We start from the raw sequence: 21006 nt of genomic DNA, 5'->3' as shown, positions 1-21006 counted from the left end.
GGTATAACTCTTCACTTCTTAAAGTCTTTATTTCTCTCAGGATCAGTGTTCAGTTTTCGTGTTATTTTTTTAGATTCCACATATAAGTAATATTATAGGATATTTGTCTTTCTCTGTCTGACGTACTTCCCTTAGTATGATAATCTCTAGGTCCATCTATGTTGCTGTAAGTGGCATCATTTCATTCTTTTTTATGTCTGAGTAACATTCCATTGTATATATGTGCTACATCTTCTTTATCCACTCATCTCTTGATGGACATTTAGGTTGCTTCCATGTCTTGACTATTGTAAATAGTGCTGTTATGAACACTGGGGTGCTGGATGGGTGTCTTTTGATTAGGGGTAGAAATCAGCTGGCAGGAAAGGCTTGGACAGTGCTGAAGAAACAGCCGGGTTAGTGCAGAGCAGGGGGCACTTTTGGAGTTTCTCTGTTAAGAAAGTGGCAGCTCCCACAACAGTGTGGAGGGAGCTGGCTGAGGACAGCCTCCCTCCCTCCTTCACAGCCTCTCTCCCTGGACACATCCCAGACTGTAGACCCCTTCATCCTGGATGCCATCACCTACTATGTTCGCATGGGCACCCAGCCCATCTATTTCCAGATCTACACAGTCAAGGTAAGCTTCCCACCTGGGGCTCCAAGGAGACCATGGCAGCCTGTTGGACCCCAGGACCCCGCAACCTAAATGCCCTGGCTCCAGGGAAACGGGACCAGGATGCAAGTCATAAACTCATCCAGACATTTTTTTTTTCTTTTCTATATTTATTTATTTTATTTCTTTGGCCATATCGGGTCTTCCTTGCTGCACACGGGATCTTTCGTTGCGGTTCACAGACCCTCTAGTTGTCGCCCATGGGCTTAATAGCTCCTCGGCATGTGGGACCTTAGTTCCCCGACCAGGGATTGAACCCATGTCCTCTGCATTGCAAGGTGGGCTGTTAACCACTGGACCACCAGAAAAGTCCCCCATCCAGACTTTCTTGGTTGTTCACTTTGTCTTCTTCCTTTCTGGATACGTAAGAGAATCATTAACTTCTAACACCTCAAGCTCAAGCAGAAGCAGACTCTTCAAGCGGAAGGGCTCTCTGTCCTTACATCCTCCCCATCATCCTTGCTAACCTCACCTCTTGCAGCAACTGCCTTCATCTCTGCTCTGCTCACCGCATTACATGATCAAGTGCTTCTCCAGGGTGTTCCTGTGATGCTCCGGGCCTCGCTCTGGCACCTCACTGCCACTTTGTCATGTACCTGCCGAAGCCAGTGCCTCCCCACCAAGACTCTGAGTCCTCTGAGATGAGACTATGCTTTGTTCGTCTTGAGTCTCCTGCTAGTAGCACAGTAAAGTGTGTGTGTGTGTATCAGAGGATGGGTCAGTGTGGGACTGGCTGTGTGCAGTGGGTATAGAGTTAGAGGCAGTGTGAGGTAGTGAGAAGTTCATGGCTCTGCCTCCTGGTCCCTCTGCATGCTCGCTGTGTGATCACAGCTACCTTCACTTCCCTGACATTGATTCTCCCCACCTTTAAAAAAAATAAATTTATTTATTTATGGGCTGTGCTGGGTCTTTGTAGCCGTGCTGGCTTTTCTTGAGTCGCAGTGATCTCTAGCTGCAGTTTGCAGGCCCCTCACCGTGGTGGCGTCTCTTTTTGCAGAGCACAGGCTCTAGGGTGCATGGGCTCAATAGTCGTGGCTCGTGGGCTCTAGAGCTCAGGCTCAGTAGTAGTGGCTCACAGGCTTAGTTGCTCTGTGGCATGTGGGATCTTCCCAGACCAGGGATCGAACCCATGTCTTCGGCATTGGCAGGTGAATTCTTTACCACTGAGCCACCAGGAAAGCCCCATTTTCCCCATCTTTAAAATGGGGAAAGCAATCTTCATCACAGGGTTTTTGTGAGAATTTAAATGAGTAGAAAAATATATTAAATGATTGATGGGGGAAGATGACGGCAAGGCGGTCGGCACATGGAAGATTTCAGGACAGTGATGGGAGGATCAAAATCCCACATCCCGGGACTTCCCTGCTGGTCCAGTGGCTAAGACTCCATGCAGCGGGCCTGAGTTCAATCCCTGGTCAGGGAACTAAATCCCACATGCTGCAACTAAGACCCAGTGCAGCCAAATAAATAATAAATAAGTAAATATTTTAAAAATATCCTGGGCTATGGGGGTTCCTGGGAGCTGCCCCTGGCAGGGACGACCTCCCCTAGCCTCCCTCCCTCCCCCCGGCCTCCCTCCAGATCTTCTCTGGTGACCTGAGCCAAGACCCTGTGGAGGACATTTTCCTCACCGAGCTGAAGGTCAAGATCCAAGACTCCAAGTTCCCCAAAGGTGAGCATCTGTCTCCCCTTTCCCAAAGCTCAGCCGACTCAGCTTCCTCAAGGCCCACTTCCAGAAAGCCCTCCCACCTCTCATGGCCCTGTCCCACCCCGCTCCCCCCCACCTCTGAGGAGCACCAGGGTGCCCTGTCCCCTGCAGGCTCGCCCAGCCCTAAGGGCAGCCTGGCGCCTCCTGAGATGCAGCCTTTCCACTCTGGAACAGATGTGGCTTCACCTGGGCCTCGATGAGGGAGGGACAGGGCCTCCCACCTTCATTCAGCCTCTTCTCTTCCCACAGATAGTTTTTCACCCCGGAGGAGGGGCGTGGCCGAGGGCCCAGGGGCTGAGCTGTCCATCTGCTACCAGAAGGTCAGTGGGCGTGGCGCCGCCAGGAGGTGGCTGGAGGTACCGCTGGAGGGAGGCAGGTGTCAGGGACATGGCGGGGAGCAGACAGCAGACAGAGGGACCTTCTGCCCTTCCCTTGACACAGCCCCCAGTTTCCCGAACTCCAGAGAGTTTTACAGGGATGGGTGGGTCATGACTGGCCTTACACACAGACGAGGAGGCCATCTGATGTGAGGAACAGGATGCTGTCCCTTTGTTCAAAAATATCCTCCTCCCTAGCTGACCAGATGCATCGGAGTACAGTCCTCAGTCTGGAGGGCGGAACGTGCCCCCGGGACTGAGTGCTTTGAGCCTTCGTCCTCTGGTTCCTTACTGGACGTCAGCCTAACCGGGGCTCAGGGCAGCAGCGGGAAGTGGAGAAGGAGGGGTGGGGGGACAAGCAGACTGTTGATGTGGCGATGTGTGCCCTGTCCTGAGGACCGACCCCATCTGCCCCTGCGTCCCCCTCCCCAGGCCCTGCTCAGCCAGCGGACCCGGGAGGTCACCGTCTCCCTGCGGGCCACCGGGCTGGTTCTGAAGACCCTTCCAGCCAGTGACACTGAAGGTGAGGAGCTGGGCAAGCAGAGAAGCTGGTGCCGGAGGAGGAGAGAGGGTGGAGGACCAGAGATGGAGGGAGCGGGGGAAGGCAGCCTCCCTCCCTGTCCCTGGGAGAGCAGGAAGATGGCCCAGCTCCCACTCGTGCCGGGCCCAGGACTGGGCGCCAGGCTGCTTGGCAAGGCCCAGCCCTGCCCTCAGGTGGGTCACCGAGCAGCCCAGGGTGATGCTCTCCTGCCTGAGCAGGTATGGGAAGGGGTTAAAACAGAAAGGGGTGGTGATCACGGTGGGTTCATGTCCTTCTTAGGACATAGCATCCCCAGCTGCCCTCCTTCCCTGGAGGCCCATTTACAACCCCACATCTCACCCTTCCCAGTTTCAGGGCCCACCCACTGCACCCCCGCTGCTGCTCCCGACACAGACCACACGTGCCTGAAAGTTAGTGTGACAGAGATCGTGAAGACCTCCAACTTGGCGGGAAGGTCCTTCTCTGTAAGTCCTGGGGAGGAGGGGAACTGGGGAGATTCACACAGGGTAGGGTGAATCAGAGAAGAGAGCCTGGGGAGGGTGTGCAGAGAAGAGGGAGCCCGGAGCCTTTGTGAGTCCCTGCTATTGAAGCCAGTCTTCCTGTTGGGAAGAACCTGATTTCCAGTCTGTTTGAAATACTGAGCACCCACTGGCATAAGTAGGGCCCTGGAAGAGGTAAGGCCCCACCCCACCTCCACCTGGACCATCTGAGGACCTGCGATGTACACAGATAAGTACAAAATGCACCCAAGTACTGTATCCGCTGCTCACAGCAGCCAGAACCGCAGCGGCCCAGCCTTTGTGTGTGTTTCTTTGTTTTCGGCTGCATTGGGTCTCTGTTGCTGTGCTTGGGCTTTCTCTACCTGCAGAAGCAGGGGCTACTCTTTCTTGTGGTGCTTGGTTTCTCACTGTGGGGGCTTCTCTCATCGCAGGGCACAGGCTCTAGGGCACGTGGGCTCAGTAATTGTGACCCACGGGCTCAGTTGCTCCACAGCATGTGGAATCCTTCCGGGCCAGTGATCAAACCTGTGTCCCCTGCATTGGCAGACAGATTCTTAGCGACTGTGGCATCTGAGAAGTCCCAGCCTTTGACCAAATAAAACCTGCCCTTTCAACCCCACAGCCCTACCGCTGCCCTCTGCCCTTTGCTCTTATTGATACTCATAGAGATAGAGACATAGGTCCTGCCCATTTTGTCCTTATCTGATAGCCACTCTGGATGTCACTGCCCTACTCAGCTGGGCTTGGAGTGCATGATCACACCTGAACCGTGTTGTCAGAAAGCCTGGACTCCCCCTCTCACCTACCAGGCAGATGCTCCCTTTAGGTCAAGCTGCCTACGAGGTCTGATGCCCGAGTGTCTTGAGTGCTTCTGTGACATCCTGCATCCTCGCAGGTCAGGGCCGCCACACTCTTATCACCTCCCACCTCATCCCAGCCCTGCCTGGTAGGTGAGAGGGGGAGAGTGATTCAGGGACTCTTTTCCTTAAACCAGGTCCTTAAATAGATAGTGTTCTCCACTTTGGTCCATGACCCACTTCTTTTCTTACTCCCTGGGCTCTCAAAGGCTTTAGTCCAAGTTGTTAAGGGCACCCACATCTTTATCTCCTGCTCTGACATTCACCACTGAGTGTCTGACCCCTAAATTAGCATGAGCTGGGTGTCCCACAGCACCCCAAACTGAAGATACTCAAAACCAAAGCCAGTGCTTTCCAGTAGTGGAATTCTCTAGAGCCAGACTGCCTAGACTCAGATCTTGGGGCTCTCATTTACCAGCTATGTGACTTAGGCAAGAGTCTCCAGTTTTCTGCGCCTCAGTCTCACCGTCTGGAAAATGGGGATAATAATGGTAGCGAACTTATCTGGTTGTTGTGAGGACTGAATGATGATGACATGTAAAGGTTCTAGAAGAGCACTTATCCAAGTCAGAGCTGTATATGTGGTACTGTATTGTTTAGTCACTCAGTCGTGTCAGACTCATTGCGGTCCCATGGACTCTGGCCCGCCAGGCTCCTCTGACCATGGGATTTCCCAGGCAAGAATACTCGAGTTGGGTTGCCATTTCCTTCTCCAGGGGATCTTCTAGAGCCAGGGATCGAACCAGTGTCTCTTATATCTCCTGCATTGGCAGGTGGATTCTTTACCACTGAGCCACCTGGGAAGTCCCATATACGTGTTAGCGGCTGTTGTTATTTCATGCCCTCCTCCGCTGTGTCCATCTCCTGTCCAGTGAGGCCATCGTTAACCAGTCACCTTTCCCAGAAACCTGGGAGTCAGCTCAGATGCCTCCTCTTCCTTACTTCCTATTGTCTGCTGATGTTCTCTCTCAAACACTCTCATAGCCCTCCCTTCCTCTCCATCCTCCTGGTCCAGCGAGGTTGACCAGCTGTCCCAGTTTGCCTGGGACTGGAGGGTTTCCTAGGATCTGGGGCTCTTGGTGCTAAAACTAGGAAAAGTTCTAGCAAACCGGAGCAAACTGGTCATTCTTGGGCCAGATTTTTCATCCACCTCCTTCTGGACAAACTCAGCAGCCCCTGTTGTCACACCAGTGCTCCTTCAGTCCACCCTCCACAAGTCTGCCCGTGTGATCTTTCTAAAACAGACACATCACTCCATGCTTAAAACCCCTTGTTCATTTTCCTCTCTCCGGGCAGAAGGGTGGAAGAACTTCAGCGTTGCATAGTTTGGTTCCTCTTCCTCTCTATTTGCAGCCCCAGCCAGCCCTGCATGCCCTTGACACCAGGTTATTTGTGATACCAAACCAAACCTGGGTCCTCTCGCCCAGGTGCAGTAAAGCCAGTCTTCTGACACTGGGTTGTGGTGAAGAAAAGTATAGCTTTTATTGCAGGTGCCAAACAAGGAGTCCAGGGCAGCTGATGCTCAAAACCACCGAACTCCCCAAGGAGTTTCAGCAAAGCACTTCTAAAAGCCAGATGAGGGAGGGACGCCCTAGGGTATGTGATCAGCTGGTATACAACTCTATGATTGGTTGATGGCAAGGGAACGGAGTGATGTCATAGGCATTAACACCATCAATCCTTAGGTGCCAGAGGGTCTGGGGGCTACCTGCTCATGATTATGTAATTAATAATTATCATGTAGTTAATTTCTTCCTTTGGTGGTGGTTTTAGCATCTGTAATAAAACAACTTGGGAAATGTGCATCAGATACTGTGACCTAGGTACCTCAGAGAGGAGCCGAAGCAGAGGATATGAGGGAGAGGCCTGTTCCAGGGAAGGCCCCAAAGCACCCTGCTCAGTTATGTTTGGAAGTGTGCTGGCCATCTTTCCTCTGCGCCTCACTTGACCTGAAACCCCGTTCCTCCCTTTCTCTTCCCTGTCCTCCTCTGTTTCTCTTTCAAGATTAAACTCAGGTGTCATCTCCCCCAGGAGGCCCTTCCCTGCATATCCTCCACCCCTCTCCCCTGAGAGCTTAGGGCCCCACGTCTGTGCCCGCCCTCCCCACCCCCCTCCCCCACAAACCCTGGGGACATGGCCATGGCAGCATTTGCAAAACTATCAGTGATGTGATCTCAGCAATGGCTCTGGAGGGCTCAGGCCCTTCTCCATCCTCCCATCATTCAGCATGGGAACAGCTCACAGCAGGAGCTCTCCAGATGTCTCCAGATCTTCTCATCCAGCCTCCACCTCTGCAAGATCTCACCCCTAACCAGAGCTCCCTTTTTCTGGGGCAGCCTCTGACCTGGCGGAGCCCCCTATGAGCTGAGAGCTCTGTACTGAGCTGAGATTTCCAGATAGGATGCTCTGTGTTTGAGCTTCGAGCTCCAGGGTGGACCTATTTCCTTTTCATGTATTTCCTCTTTCAAAGTCAGTTCCTTACAACGGTTTCTATTTTGAATGACCTCTTTAAATAACCTGGTTGTGGGATTTTTGAAAATCTAAACACCCCAGTGAGTTCCCTTTTACCTACAAGGTAGTTGCTAATAGTAACATATTTTTGTTCTTAATAGGTGAGAAACAAAAAGCACAGAGAGATTAAGAATCATGTCCAAGGTCACACAACTAATAAGTGGCAGAGCCAGGATAGGAATCTGGGTGCCCTGGGTGTGGAGTCTGTGCTTTGACTCTCTTCCTGGGAGATTCTTGCACACCCTGCCCAGAGACTTCTGGCAGCCAACCCTCCCAGTCCACAAAAGTCCAGCAGAAATGCCAGGATGTGCTTGACCTCCTCAGGTTTAGTCTCTGTTTGCATGCATACATGCTCAGTCATGTCTGACTCTTTGCAATCCTATGGAATGTAGCCCACCAGGCTCCTCTCTCCTTGGGATTTTCCAGGCAAGAATACTGGAGTGGGTTACCATTTCCTCCTCCAGGGGATCTTCCCCACCCCGGGATCGAACTTGGGTCTCCTTCATCTCCTGCATTGGCAGGCAGATTCTTACCACTAGGCCACCTAGGAAGCCCTTCGGCGCTGTTGTGAAAGTAAAAGTCGCTCAGTCGTGTCCGACTCTTTGTGACCCCATGGACTATACAGTCCCTGGAATTCTCCAGGCCAGAATACTGGAGTAGGTAGCCTTTGCCCTTCTCCAGGGGATCTTCCCGACCCAGGAATCGAACCAGGGTCTCCTCTTTACCAACTGAGCTATCAGGGAAGCAGTTCCCTGCAGTTTGACAGCAGGAAGGTGGATCAGCCCTGCCTACAGTGGCGACCTTATCAAAAATGCCCAGGCTGGGCTGGACTCCAGACCACTTAGATCAGAATCTCTAATTTTATGTTCGGGAAAGGTGGTTCTATGCTTGAAAGAGGTGGAGACTAAGGCTCTAGAAACTAGTGCTCTGTGGTGGTGGATCACCCAAAGCTGCTGTCCACATGTGGAAGTGGCCAGTGACCAGAAAGGCCCTCAGAGCCCCATCTGGAACCCAAGATGCTCCACCTTCTCTGTCCAGGGGGAGGGGCCTCTCAGGAGCAGCAGTCCCCGCCCCCCGCCTCCGTGCTCCCCAGGTCATGGGTTGGAGGGCTGCCTCAGGGCTGTTTTCCTTTGGTCCTGGGTGCATTCTGGAGAAGCCACAGGGCTTTGGGTTTGGAAGGTGGGGTTTCCCAAGCAGAGGATAGATCCCTCCTGCCTGTCACCGGTCCCCTGGTACAAACTGATACAGGCCTGGTCTGACTCACAGGAGTAAGTTGCCACTTTCTAGACCTTCTGTCTCTGCCCCAGGGAAATGATCTTGTATGCAATCCAACTAATAACTGGGGTCAGGGCTTATAAAAACCTGGAAGTATCCCCCAATTCCACACATAACACGCCTGTCATACAGGAGGTGCTCAGGTCACTGGAGCACCTGATAGGGTCCAGCTGCAGCATCCCAGGTTGTTTTTGAAATTAAGGACAACAGGTTGGAAAAAAGAACTGCACAAATGATGGGCAAGTCAAGGGCCCGGGCAGCCTAGAAGCACTTTCTGCGGGGCTGTCACTGCTCAAGAGTCACTTGCAGAAAGAGAGATGGGGACCCCCATGAACCGGGCAGAAGGTGTTGGCTGGGCTGTCTGTTACCAAGGTGATGCTCCCTGAGCTGTCTCTGTTGCAGGTGGTGACAAACACCTTCCGGACAGCCCACATCCAGATCCAGAGCCAGGACCGGAGGCTGCTGACCCTGTCGCTGGACAAGGACAGCTGCCACACGTACAAGGATGTGGTCAGGTGAGGTTGGGCTCCACAGCAGCCAGCCCCTCCCTCTCCTGCCTCGAGCCCTGAACACCTTGAAGGGGGTTTGGATCCTGTGCCAGGCAGGTGTCCCTGATGCGTATGGACTCAGGTGATGGCTTAAGTCCAGGCAAAAGAGCACTTGAGTGGCTGAAGGTGGGCAGCAGCTGAGATTACACTGTCCCAAATCTCTACAGATGCTCAGCCTGCAGCCCTTGACCCATCCCCGGGGGCTGGCACTGTGCCCCACCCCCTCCCACAAACACACACACACATACACAGGCTGCCCTTCTGAGGCAGCTATGCTGCAGTTAACGTGACACTTACTGGTGTCACCTGGCAGGTGTATTTGGGTCAGGCAGGCACACAGAGTGACCCACCTGGGCATGTCCTCTCCCTGTGTTCACCCCAGGCTGCTCTTTCTCGTTTTGACTCTTCCTCAGCTCTCATCAGCCCCTCCCCCTTGTCTATATCCAACAATAAGGGGTGTATTTTAAAGGTATATTGTCTATACCTTTAAAATGCCCAGGCAGATCTGACCCCTGAGATGGGTCTCCTGAGCTGGCTTCTCTCTGCCCATAGGTTCGAGGTTGCTCCCTGCCCAGAGCCGTGTTCGGGGACCCATAAATCCAAGGTGCTGGGGCTCAGCTCCCACCGGCAGGAGATGGAAAGGAACAAAGCCAAGGCTAAGCCTCTTCTGATGCCCATCAACACGTTCTCTGGCATCGTCCAGTGAACCCGAAGGGGAGTCCGAGAGTGGCGGGCTTGACAGGAAGGATACACTACCCGTCCCGCCGCAAGCACCCGCCCCAGTGGCTAGAACAAGGTTCCCTGGGGTGGCTTCCAGCCACATCTAGAAGCCCGAAAGTGAGACGGAGCACGGGGCGGGTGTGGTGGAGCAGCACCCACACAAAGGCCCGAGAAGGCTGTGACCAAGCTGTGTACACAGAACCCAGCTCCTCAAGCCCGCGTCCACTCCTGCATGAATTTCCAGTTCCCGCCTCTCCCGCTATCTTCTCCCACTCAGGCTGAAACCAAGATGAGAGCTGCGGTCCGGGCCAGGGCCCAGCAGCCTGGGGAAAACAAGAAGCAGGCAGCAGCAGCCACAACCCCCGCTTCCCGCCCAGGCTGTTTCTTCAGCCTTGCAACCACTCCTAGGTGGGCGTCTCTCCCAGGTGAGAGGACATGTCAGATTCAGTAGATGCACACTAAAGTCTTTCTGCTTTTATCTAATATCCAGCAATACTTGTATTTTATTTCATTTAAATTTTTTCTTTTTGGCTACCCTGCATGACACATGGGATCTTAGTTTGCCAACCAGGAATCGAACCTGCGCCCCATGTAGTGTAAGCACAGTCTTAACCACTGGACCACAAGGGAATTCTCAATATGTGTTATTTTAACAGACAGCAGAGGCATGACTTGGTCTAACTTGATGAATCCTTTTAGCTAGGTGAGAGCCTGGTGAAACGCTCACTGGTGTGTTCTGTCCACCTGCCCAGATCCCTCCTCATTCGTGTTCACTGAGGGCCTCCTGACCAGCGCTATTGCCAAAGCAGAGGTGGGAATGCAAGTTCATTTCAGAGGAGCCAGAGATAAAAGACATCAGATTTCTTGGCTTTGAGTTCAACAGTGTATATCCAGATGTTAGGTCCATACCCATCACCCGGGCATGGTGACTCTGGGATGGAAGAGTCCCTTCCAAGTTCGGGACCCAAGAGTAGAGAAGTAGGCACTTCTCTTGTGGCCTCAGCGCCCCAGGAGTGGGGAGCAAGTCTGAGCACATTCTCAGAGCCTAAGGAGATGGTGAAAGAGGGGCCGCCTGGAGTGCTTAGGCAGATGGGCCCAAGAGTAGCCTTAAAGAGAGCCCCTGTGTCTCTGTGGGCATGGGAAGCCAGTTAGGTTTTTCCCAGGTAGCTGATTGCAGACAAGCCCCAGGGGTCTCACTGTGAAAGGGGAGAGGTGCAGCCGTGAGGTGGCAGCAGGGACCCCAGGACCTGATGCCCAGATATGGACTGTGGATATCTTGATGGACACCACGTGGCGAAGGCCCTGCTCCTCATTGGCAGTCGACCCTAAACAGCTAAGATGGAGAGGTCAGTGAATGTGCAGTCCTCCACTGAAGCTGCCCCGTGAGGAGCCCAGGGAAGAGGGGGGAACTAGGAACAGCCCTGAATGTGACTAAGGTGACTTTAAAAACTGGAAATGACTGGCATCACTGAACATCACTAGATTTTCTTCTTCTGTCATTGGGGTGATGTTAATTGATTCATACCAATTTGGGCAACAAGTACTAGATTCTTGAACTAAATGTTTGCAGGGTTTACTCAGAGTTAAGGAGGGCTCTGAGCCTTCCCCCAACAATCTCCCCACCAGCTTACAAAGAAAGCATGTGGTAGACCAAATTCTGCTGCACATTTATGTGTGCATTGGCAAGTAGCCCCCTCATCCTCACCCCCAGCCAAATTAGGTGCTCTGAACGAATCTTGCTTGAAAAGTTCACCAAACAGCTCTTGTTGAGCACTGGGCCTTCCCTGAGTGAAGGCTGCTATTCCAAAGGGTTTGGGCTGCTGGAATCTCTGGATTCGAATACCCTGTTCACCAAGGGAGGAAATGCCTCCAAAAAAAATTATAAACAATCCATGTGACATGTGAAATTTTGCCAATATCTGTCAGGATAATTAATAAATCCACTTCTGTTGATCTAAGATTGTTCACATGCTAGTATTAATGCCTCTGGAGTATGACTTTTGGATGAAATGTCAGCTAGCCACCTCTGCTGTGTGTATCCCCAAACTGGACAAAAAGCACTCTTAAGGATAATTTAATAGGCAAAACACTCTCCAACATAAATCACAGCAGGATCCTCTATGACCCACATCCCGGAATTTTATAAACAAAAGCAAAAATAAACAAATGGGACCTAATGAAACTTAAAAGCTTTTGCACAACAAAGGAAACTATAACCAAGGTGAAAAGACAGCCCTCAGATTGGGAGAAAATAATAGCAAACGAAGCAACAGACAAAGGATTAATCTCAAAAATATACAAGCAACTCCTCCAGCTCAACTCCAGAAAAATAAATGACCCAATCAAAAAATGGGCCAAAGAACTAAACAGACATTTCTCCAAGGAAGACATACAGATGGCAAAAAAAAAACACATGAAAAGATGCTCAACATCACTCATTATCAGAGAAATGCAAATCAAAACCACAATGAGGTACCATTACACGCCAGTCAGGATGGCTGCTATCCAAAAGTCTACAAGCAATAAATGCTGGAGAGGGTGTGGAGAAAAGGGAACACTCTTACACTCTCGGTGGGAATGCAAATTAGTACAGCCACTATGGAAAACAGTGTGGAGATTTCTTAAAAAGCTGAGAATAGAACTGCCATATGACCCAGCAATCCCACTTCTGGGCATACACACCGAGGAAACCAGATTTGAAAGAGACACGTGCACCCCAATGTTCACCGCAGCACTGTTTATAATATCCAGGACATGGAAGCAACCTAGATGCCCATCCGCAGACGAATGGATGAGGAAGCTGTGGTACATATACACCATGGAATATTACACAGCCATTAAAAAGAATTCATTTGAATCAGTTCTAATGAGATGGATGAAACTGGAGCCTATTATACAGAGTGAAGTAAGCCAGAAAGATAAAGACCATTACAGTATACTAACACATATATATGGAATTTAGAAAGATGGTAACAATAACCCTATATGCAAAACAGAAAAAGAGACTCAGATGTATAGAACAGACGTGGACTCTGGGAGAAGGCGAGGGTGGGATGTTTCAAGAGAACAGCATCGAAACATGTACATTATCTAGGGTGAAACAGATCACCAGCCCAGGTTGGGTGCATGAGACAAGTGCTCGGGCCTGGTGCACTGGGAAGACCCAGAGGGATCGGGTGGAGAGGGAGGTGGGAGGGGGGACCGGGATGGGGAATACATGTAAATCCATGGCTAATTCATTTCAATGTATGACAAAAACCACTGCAATGATGTAAAGTAATTAGCCTCCAACTAATAAAAATAAATGGAAAAAAAAAGGATAATTTAAAACCATCCAGGGACTCCCCTGGTGGTCCAGTGGTTAAGACTCTGCTTCCAATGCAGGGGGCACAGCTGGATCCCTGGTTGGGGAACTAAGATCACACATGTGGCCCAAAATAAAAACCGATCCAGGGCATGCATAATGTTGGTGGGGTCGGGGTGTGCTGGAGGGCTGCCTGGAGGAGCTGCCACCTCAAATCCTCCCTCAGCTGTCAGTCCCTCTCAGGGGATGTCTCCACTGGAGAAAATTGTGTTGCCTAAAGTCATGCCTCTTCCAGGCGCAGCTCATATCCAATCAGACGGTTCTAGGCCCTGGGGACAAAAATAGCACTTTGATTCTGATGGGAGAGAGACAGTCAACAAGATAAACCCCTGAAATAGAAGCCAGTAGTGTGTCTGACAGGGACTCTGCTGTGGAGGAAAATAAGCAGGAAGGTGAGCGGGTGAGCCTGAGGAGGGGGCAGGATTTGTCAGTGAGGGTGACAGGGACGGTTCCTGAGGGGGAACTGAATGGTCCTTAATCAGGGGGCCAGTGAGTCAACACCTGAAGAGTATGAAAGCAGGGGCGGGGTGTCGTATCACGACTTCCATTCTCGCTCCCCAAGTTTCCCTTGCCTCTAGCAGTTCAGGGAGGCAACTCAGCCTCGCGGGCGACGTGGGGCCCTGAGGGGCGGCCTGGAGCGCGCCCCGCAGGCCCCAGCCTGCGAGCCTCCGGCACCTGCGCACGCCCCGCAGGTGTGTGCGGCGGAGGAGGCTCCGTGGGACGTGGCAGGTGCGCCCGCAGGTGCGCAGCCCCCGCCCCCGAGGTGCGGCGTCCTCCGGGCGGGGCCACTTCCGGGCCGGTGGCCGGACGTGGGGGCGGGGGCGGCCGTTGACCCGGTGACCGCGGCGCCGCCGGAGGCTGGAGGCGCCCTGCGGCTCGCTCCCCCGCCTCCCTCCGGGCGACAGGACGCGGCGGCCGCCGCCAGCCCGGGTCTGAGGGAGCCGGGCAGCCATGAGCGCCAACCCCCAGTGGGACATCAGCAGGGCGCTGAGGGTAGCCAGGCTCTTCCACCTGGTGTGTGGAGTCCGGGATGCCTGCGTGACCCCGTTCCTGACCCTCTACCTGCGGCAGCTGGGCCTGGCCGCGCCCTGGGTGGGCATCCTCATGGGAACCAAGCACCTCATTGCGGCCTCCTGGGCTCCTTTCTGTGCCTTCCTGGCCAGAAGCCACCAGAAGCGGAGGGTGCTCCTAACAGCCTCGCTGCTGGGCTCGGCGGGGGCCAGCCTGTTTATGGTCCTGGTGCCGCCCCTGGACAGAGACCCAGGGGACCGCCGGTGTAATGGAAGCCACAGCTTGACCGCCGAGGGCCCACCACCGGGGGTCGCACTAACTGTGACTGTCACCTTGGCCTCAGAGCCAACCTCCAACTCCGCAGCGGGGGCGCTCAGCCTCCCACTGGAGAGGAGTTCTGGGGTCGCTGGAACCCGTGGCTTCGGAGAAGGGCCTGGGAAAAGTGGCCAAGAACCTTTCAGTTATCCACCCAGCTCCTCCATGGGCTCCACCCAAGGAGCCAGGAACAGATCCAGAGGTCTCCATCCTGACACTCCAGGAGTCACAGGTTCTCCCCGCGAAGGTGCTTTTAAAGTGATCAGTCCACCACTCCCTCTGTTTGCTGGGGGCACAGCGCTGGCAAGGCCAGCCAACCAGTCAGCAGCCAAGGGGGATGGCAGGGACCTTGGCCTCTCCTTGGAAGGGCTGCAGTGGACTTTCATCCTCTCGCTGGGCTCTGTGGTGGTCTGGGAGCTGCAGACATCCCCTCTGGAGCAGGTGGTCGACGACAGCCTCTACGAATACTTGGATTTTGTGGACGCCACCGACCGCTACAGAAGCCTGTGGGTGTGGAGGCTGCTGGGCACATCAGTCGGCGTGTGTGGCATCGCGGCCTTGGTGGGGCCGCTGGACTGCTTCCTGGCGGCCAGTGGCCCTCGAGGCGTGGTGCACTTCTATGGCTACTCCCTGGTCAGCGCCCTGGCTTTACTGGTGAGCATCGCCTTTCCCATCCCTGTCTGCCGGCAGCGGGAGCCCAGCTACAGGACAGTCAAAGCCCTGTCCCTAGTGGTCAGCGACCCCCACCTCACCGTCCTGGCCCTCACCATCTTCTTGACAGGAGGTGCCACCAGTGTGGTGCAGAACTTCCTTTTCTGGCAGATGAAAGACCACGGGAGCAGCGAGCTGATCATGGGTTTCTCGGTGGCCCTGGGCTTGCTGGGGGAAATTCTGCTTCATCCTTTCAAAGCTCCGCTGCTTAGGAAGCTGTCCAGGGTCGGCACAGTGGGGCTGGGGCTGGGCTGCCTGGCGGGGCAGCTGCTGTATTACTCATTTCTCTGGAGCTGGTGGTCCGTCCTGCCCGCTCAGATCTTAAGCGCCCTCAGCCACGGGGCTCTGTGGTGGGCAGTCACCACCTCCATAGAGCACCTGGCCACTCCTGGAACAGAGAGACCCCTGAGCGCCCTGTTCCAAGGCCACGTTTGTGAGAGCGGGGCCAGCCTGGGCAGCTTTGTGGGGGGCTTCGTGGTGATGCGCTTCAGCCTGCCTGTGCTCTACCAGGCCTGCTGCGTCCTCCTGTTGCTCTGGCTGGCCTTGTTCCTGTCCATCCAGCCCAGACTGCCCCAGGAGCGGAAAATCAACTACTCCAAGCTGCTGGCTGTGGAGGCCAGTGACACAAGCGACTCTGAGCAGGGGACCGAACGGGACTGGCTAGTGAAGGCCATGACGGAGGAGCAGTCTGACTGCAGGGGCTGAGACAGAGCCAGGATGCACACTGGTCCGGGAAGGAGCCGGATGGATGGACAAGACTCAGTCTGCTGAGGGCAAAGCCCTCGAGTCCCGCAGGGCCGCAGGAAGCCCTGGGAGAGAGAAGCGTGTCTGTGCTGAAGCTCCACGGGGTCATCTCACTGCATGATTTTCTTTACTTTTGTAGTAAAAGGAGATTCATCTTTTGGTCATTCAGTCTTTTGAAAATAATGGTGCAAGAAAACATTTGCTATAAAACAAAAAATGTTCCCTCTCTAGTCATTCTATTGGTGATGGGGTTTGGAAAAGCTTTGCATGGTTTGTTGTTGATTTCAGCTGTGGCTGAAGTGCTCAGATGAAGCTGATGGGGCCGGGAAGGCGGTGGGACCTGCAGGATTCAGTTGGCAGAGGGGGCCGCGACTTTGGTGAGTCACGTGCATTCCTGTAGATCCTAAGGCATGAGCCCTATCCTATAGGGCAGGTCAGGATGGTAATGAAACCAAACTCTTCTCTGCCTGTCTCTCTCTGCATTGATATACAAGGGCCATACTCACACCCAGATACTTAAGTCTCCAATAAGAGAAAGTGATGGGAAGTGTAATGTGTATTGGATGGATGTGGAGGTGAATAGGTTTTCATTCTTACTCTCCAGTGTGTGTGTCACCAGGAATAGGATCCTAGACTCGTCTCCCATATTTTGGTCAGAGCAAAAGTCATTTCACGTCCTTTGGACTCAATTTTGCAGACTCTACCACGTACAAGCACATGGAGATTTTTTGCATCTGCTTTGATGAGGGTGCGGCAGCCTTCTTATGGCCAGGATGCTACAGATGGTCTATACTACCCCCAGAGCCAGGATGCTACAGGTGGTCCACATGCTACCTGTGCCATTGGACCGCCCACAACAGCCTTATGAATCAATCAGAATCATCCACTGCATCTTTTAAAAATTTTACTTGACTGCATCGGGTCTTAGGATTGGCATGCAGGATCTTCAGTGTTCATTGGGACATGTGGAATCTTTTAGTTGCAGCATGTGGGATCTAGTTCCCCGACCAGGGATCGAACCCAGGCCCCCTGCATTGGGAATGCTGTCATCTTAGCCACTGGATCACCAGGGAAGTTCCTAGAATGTACCCTTTTATGTCCAATTCCTTGCACTCAGCATAATTGCAATGGTTTCTGACACTAGCTACCTGGAGTCACACTGCAGGTTAAGAAGCACACAATTGCCCTCAATTCAGACACCAGCCACAAATTTGGGGGTCCCCAGGATCACTCTCATTTCTGACCAACTGGCTAAAAATTTGGGGTTCCTACTTTCCTCCTCAGGTTCAGTAATTCACTAGAATGACTCCCAGAACCTAGGAAAGCACTGCATGAATAATTACAGTTTTACTGTAGACAAAAGATACAATTCAGAACAGCCAAGAGAAGAGACTCATAGGTTGAGGTTCAGAGAGTCCCAAAGGTGAAGTGGCCAAGTCCTCTCCCCATGGAGTCAGGACCCCTCACCTCTGAGCACACCGATATCCACTGGGGAGACTCCAGCATATGTGGTTTTTACCAGGACTCCATTATAGCTGCATGGTTCATTGAGTCATTTAGCCACTGTCCACTTCCCAGAAGTCAGGCTGATGTCACAGGACTCAAAGCCCCAAACTTCTCTTCCAGCATGTGGTTGGTCTATCTGGCATGGCAGCCTTCTGAGTCATCTTATTAGCATTAGGGTCCCTCATTTGTCACTCCATTAACATAAGTCAGAGGCCCATCCTGAGTCATCTCATTAGCATAAACCAGGGCCTATCTTTAGTTACTTCATTAACATAAACCAGGGGCCCTCCCAGAGTCACCTCATTACCATAAATACAGGTGTGGTCCAGAGAGACCCACCAAGAATAACAGGGACACTCATACCTTAGGAAATTTCAAGAATTTAGAGGCTGTCTTCCAGAAACCAGAGATAAAGGCCAGCTGGCAGGCCCAACAGAAAACATCGATACACAGGGATCAAGACAAGTCAAGCTGAATGTCAAGTTAGAAGTTCAAATAGTATTTCAGGAAGAGCAGGCTAGGCATGATGGTTGAGTGCAGGGAGAAAAAGGAATGGAGATGATCAAATAGGCTTGCCTATTGAAGGAATGATCAATTCACAAAGACTTAGACCCAAGATGTATGACTTTTACTCTAGTAACAAGCCATTGAATCAGTTCAGCTTCATACCATTAAAAGTAAATGAAATTCTTAGCTGGCAGAATCCTCGTGGCTACCAGAGATACTGAGTTCTAGCACATGTTTGTTCCAGCTCAGAGGAAAGTGAAAATTGGAAGAGCTGTTAACCTTTCTGCCCAGGCTGACTTAAACCATCATTTCCCAGGGGAGTTTTGCAGAACACTTGATTTTAGCAGGATGGGGGGTGGAGGGTAGGGGCATTAAAAAAGAATTCTGGGCTGAACAATTTAAGAAATGACGTAAATGATGTCACCTCTTAGAAACTTAAATACATGTGAGCATTTAAAGACTCTGGAAAGCCCCGTAGCCAACAAATTTGTTTAGCTTCGTCGGCCCTGTAATTCCCCTGACGTAACAGATACCGCAACCTGCTTCAAGGTGCACAGATCACTACCTTGCAGAACTAGTGTTCCCCCGAGGGTACTTTGGAAAACACCAGTGTTGGTAGTTTTCTGTGTGACCTTTTGTTTTTTTCCCAACAATTTTGTTTATGTTTGGGTGTGCTGGGTCTTCGTTGCTGCGTGGACTCTTCTCTAGTTTCAGCGAGCAGGGGCTACTCTCTAGTTGTAGTGCTCTGGCTTCTCATTGCAGTGGCTTTTCTTGTTGCAGAGCACAGGCTCTAGGGTATATGGGCTTCAATAGTTGCGGCTCCCGGGTTCTAGAGCACAGGCTTAATAGTTGTGGCACATGGGCTTAGCTGCTCCCAGGCATGTGGGATCTTCCCAAACCAGGGATTGAACCTGTTTTCCCTGCATTGGCAGGCAGATTCTTTACCACTGAGCCACCAAGGAAGTGAGCTTTTGGACTCAGGGAGAAATCTGGGCCCCAACCTGAGTGGCAAAAATCTGGGGTATCCATGCTAAGACAAAGCCATCTCATTAAGTCAGAGCATCCACTAATTTTACAGGTGAAGCAATTAAGGCTCAGAAGGTTAAAATTCAAAACCAGCCTTCCAGCCTCCAGAACTGTGAGAAAACATCTATGGTTTAAACCACCCAGCCCATGGTGTTTTATTGTGGCAGCCAGAGAAAACTAATACAGGGTGCAAAGGAGTGTCAGAGATGGAATCAATAATATAGCCCCTGATTATTGATTAATAATAAAGTGGAGGTCAGAGAAGAAGGAGGTACCAAGGGTCATGCATGACTTTGCAATTCTGAACCCATGTGATGAGGGAAAAGGTCTGTAGAAGTGGCAGAGTCCAGAGTGATAGAAAACCAGCGCCTAAGTCATAAAAATGGAAGACAATATAGCAAAAACACTCCTAGGCCTGCCAGCTCCCTTCTACAATGGATGACTGTCACTGAGCCCAGGGATACAGCTGTTTAGTGATACTTGTGATGTGGGGCAGAGCAGAAGGCATTCATAATATCCAAAGGCTTTTCCAGAGCTACGTTTAGGAAACCTGACTCTCTTTTCAGCTCTGTTAGGGAAATAGCTTGGAGACATGAGTTTGGACTGGATTGAAGTTCATCTGGATCCTGGCAGTCTGTGGTCTGTGATGGGAGGGTGATGTGGTGAGGTGGCTTCTCCTACAGAAGCAAGGCTTAACCTATGACCCCTCGGGCAAATCACTTACCTGTTGGTCTCATCTTCCAAGTCTGAAAAACAAGATCTTGGTCTCTATGATCTTTTAAGTTGTGCCATCTGATGACATGATCCCTTCCTTTGAGCCAACGTCATGCTGCTTTGGCCCTTCTTACCCGGCAAAGCTGCATGGTGTCCTGGAACCCAAGGGATGTGGGTTCTGAATGTTTATTTTCATTTCCGAGTCTGGCAACGAGCCCCTGGTCTGCTGTGCAGCTTGGCCATGTGGAGCCCCAAGCCCCAGCCCTAGATGACCCCCCTGCCCTCAGAGCCAGGGTCCCAGGGCATGAACCCAAAGGCAGTCCCTGGGGGCTAGAACTGCATGCCTATGGGTAGGGGATCCAGGGCAGGGGTGGGATCCTGGCAGGTGTGGGTCTGAGATGTAAGGGAGAGGCCCAAGCAGGCACCTTCAGTGCAGGAAACTTCATCCTTGGTTTGTTTGTTCCATCGTCAAGTCATGTCCAACTCTTTGCAACCCAGCACACCAGGCTTCTCTGTCCCTCACCATCTCCCAGAGTTTGCCCAAGTTCATGTCCATTGATGCCATCCAACCATCTCATCCTCTGTCATCTCCATAGCCTGCTGTCCTCAATCCTTCCCAGCATCAGGGTCTTTTCCACTGAGTTGGCTCTTTGCATCAGGTAGTCAAAGTATTGGAGCTTCAGCTTCAGCATCAGTCCTTCCAATGAGTGTTCAGGGTTAATTTCCTTTACAACTGACTGGTTTGATCTCCTTGCTGTCCAAGCGACTCTCAAGAGTCTTCGCCAGCACCCCAGTTTGAAAGCATCAATTCTTGGCCCTCTGCCTTCTTTATGGTCAAGCTCTCACATCTGTACATGACTACTGGAAAGACCATAGCCTTGTCTATACTAATGTCATCGAAATTCCAGCTTTGCACATGCCAACCATCATAGGCTGCAGCGCCGGACTCCTGTGTCACCTCTGCCCTGTGCAAGGGGCGAAGGCATCCTCTCAGGCCAGAGAGGCCATTTTCTAGCTCCATATGGAGTATGTGCAAGAGGTGTAGGCCGAGGGCCATAAGCGGAGGGCTGCTGACCCAAACCAAGACTGGAAGTGAGGGGAACGGGGTCAGCTCACAGTTCAGAAGTATTCCACCAGGGGGCACCAAACTCACGGGGAAATGCCCCCACTGGCTTCCTTGAGCAAACCCAGTCCCAGCTCATCCCAAAGCTCCAACTCAGGGTGAGGCCGGCTTCCTGAGGACCCTGTGGTTCCTGGAGCTGAAAAGACAGAAAAAAAAACCCCGAGCATCAGGTGCCACTGCTGCTGTCACTGATGCTGAGCTAGCTCTGAGTGAGAGACAGGACACCTCCAGGAGACGGGGTGCAAACACAGGTACCAGCAGCGCTGTCAGCCCAGAGCAGCCCCGCAGTTATCTCT

General features: G+C 52.2%; 2 protein-coding genes across 4 annotated transcripts in view; both read left to right on the top strand.

Moving 5' to 3' along the window:
* PIK3R6 (phosphoinositide-3-kinase regulatory subunit 6) overlaps nucleotides 1–11647 on the top strand; it is a 48264-nt gene extending 36617 nt beyond the window's left edge. For all 3 annotated transcript variants that reach the window (XM_070479076.1, XM_070479075.1, XM_070479077.1), the window contains 7 exons: nucleotides 506–616; nucleotides 2234–2324; nucleotides 2610–2680; nucleotides 3170–3260; nucleotides 3627–3742; nucleotides 8824–8936; nucleotides 9522–11647. In XM_070479076.1, coding sequence (XP_070335177.1) covers nucleotides 506–616; nucleotides 2234–2324; nucleotides 2610–2680; nucleotides 3170–3260; nucleotides 3627–3742; nucleotides 8824–8936; nucleotides 9522–9675 — 747 coding nt within the window. In that variant the 3' untranslated portion in view covers nucleotides 9676–11647. The remainder of the gene's footprint in view (nucleotides 1–505; nucleotides 617–2233; nucleotides 2325–2609; nucleotides 2681–3169; nucleotides 3261–3626; nucleotides 3743–8823; nucleotides 8937–9521) is intronic.
* A 1469-nt stretch (nucleotides 11648–13116) lies between these two features.
* Nucleotides 13117–16056, top strand: MFSD6L (major facilitator superfamily domain containing 6 like). The gene has a single exon (XM_020869098.2). It carries the CDS (start codon nucleotides 14005–14007, stop codon nucleotides 15793–15795), a length of 1791 nt encoding a protein of 596 aa, XP_020724757.2. The 5' UTR covers nucleotides 13117–14004; the 3' UTR covers nucleotides 15796–16056.
* The last annotated feature ends 4950 nt before the right edge of the window (nucleotides 16057–21006 follow it).

The sequence above is a fragment of the Odocoileus virginianus genome, chromosome 17, assembly GCF_023699985.2.
Source record: "Odocoileus virginianus isolate 20LAN1187 ecotype Illinois chromosome 17, Ovbor_1.2, whole genome shotgun sequence".
In the NCBI taxonomy this organism is placed as follows: Eukaryota; Metazoa; Chordata; class Mammalia; order Artiodactyla; family Cervidae; genus Odocoileus; species Odocoileus virginianus.
The sequence above is the reverse complement of the archived record's forward strand: the minus strand, read 5'-3'. Positions and strand labels throughout refer to the sequence as shown.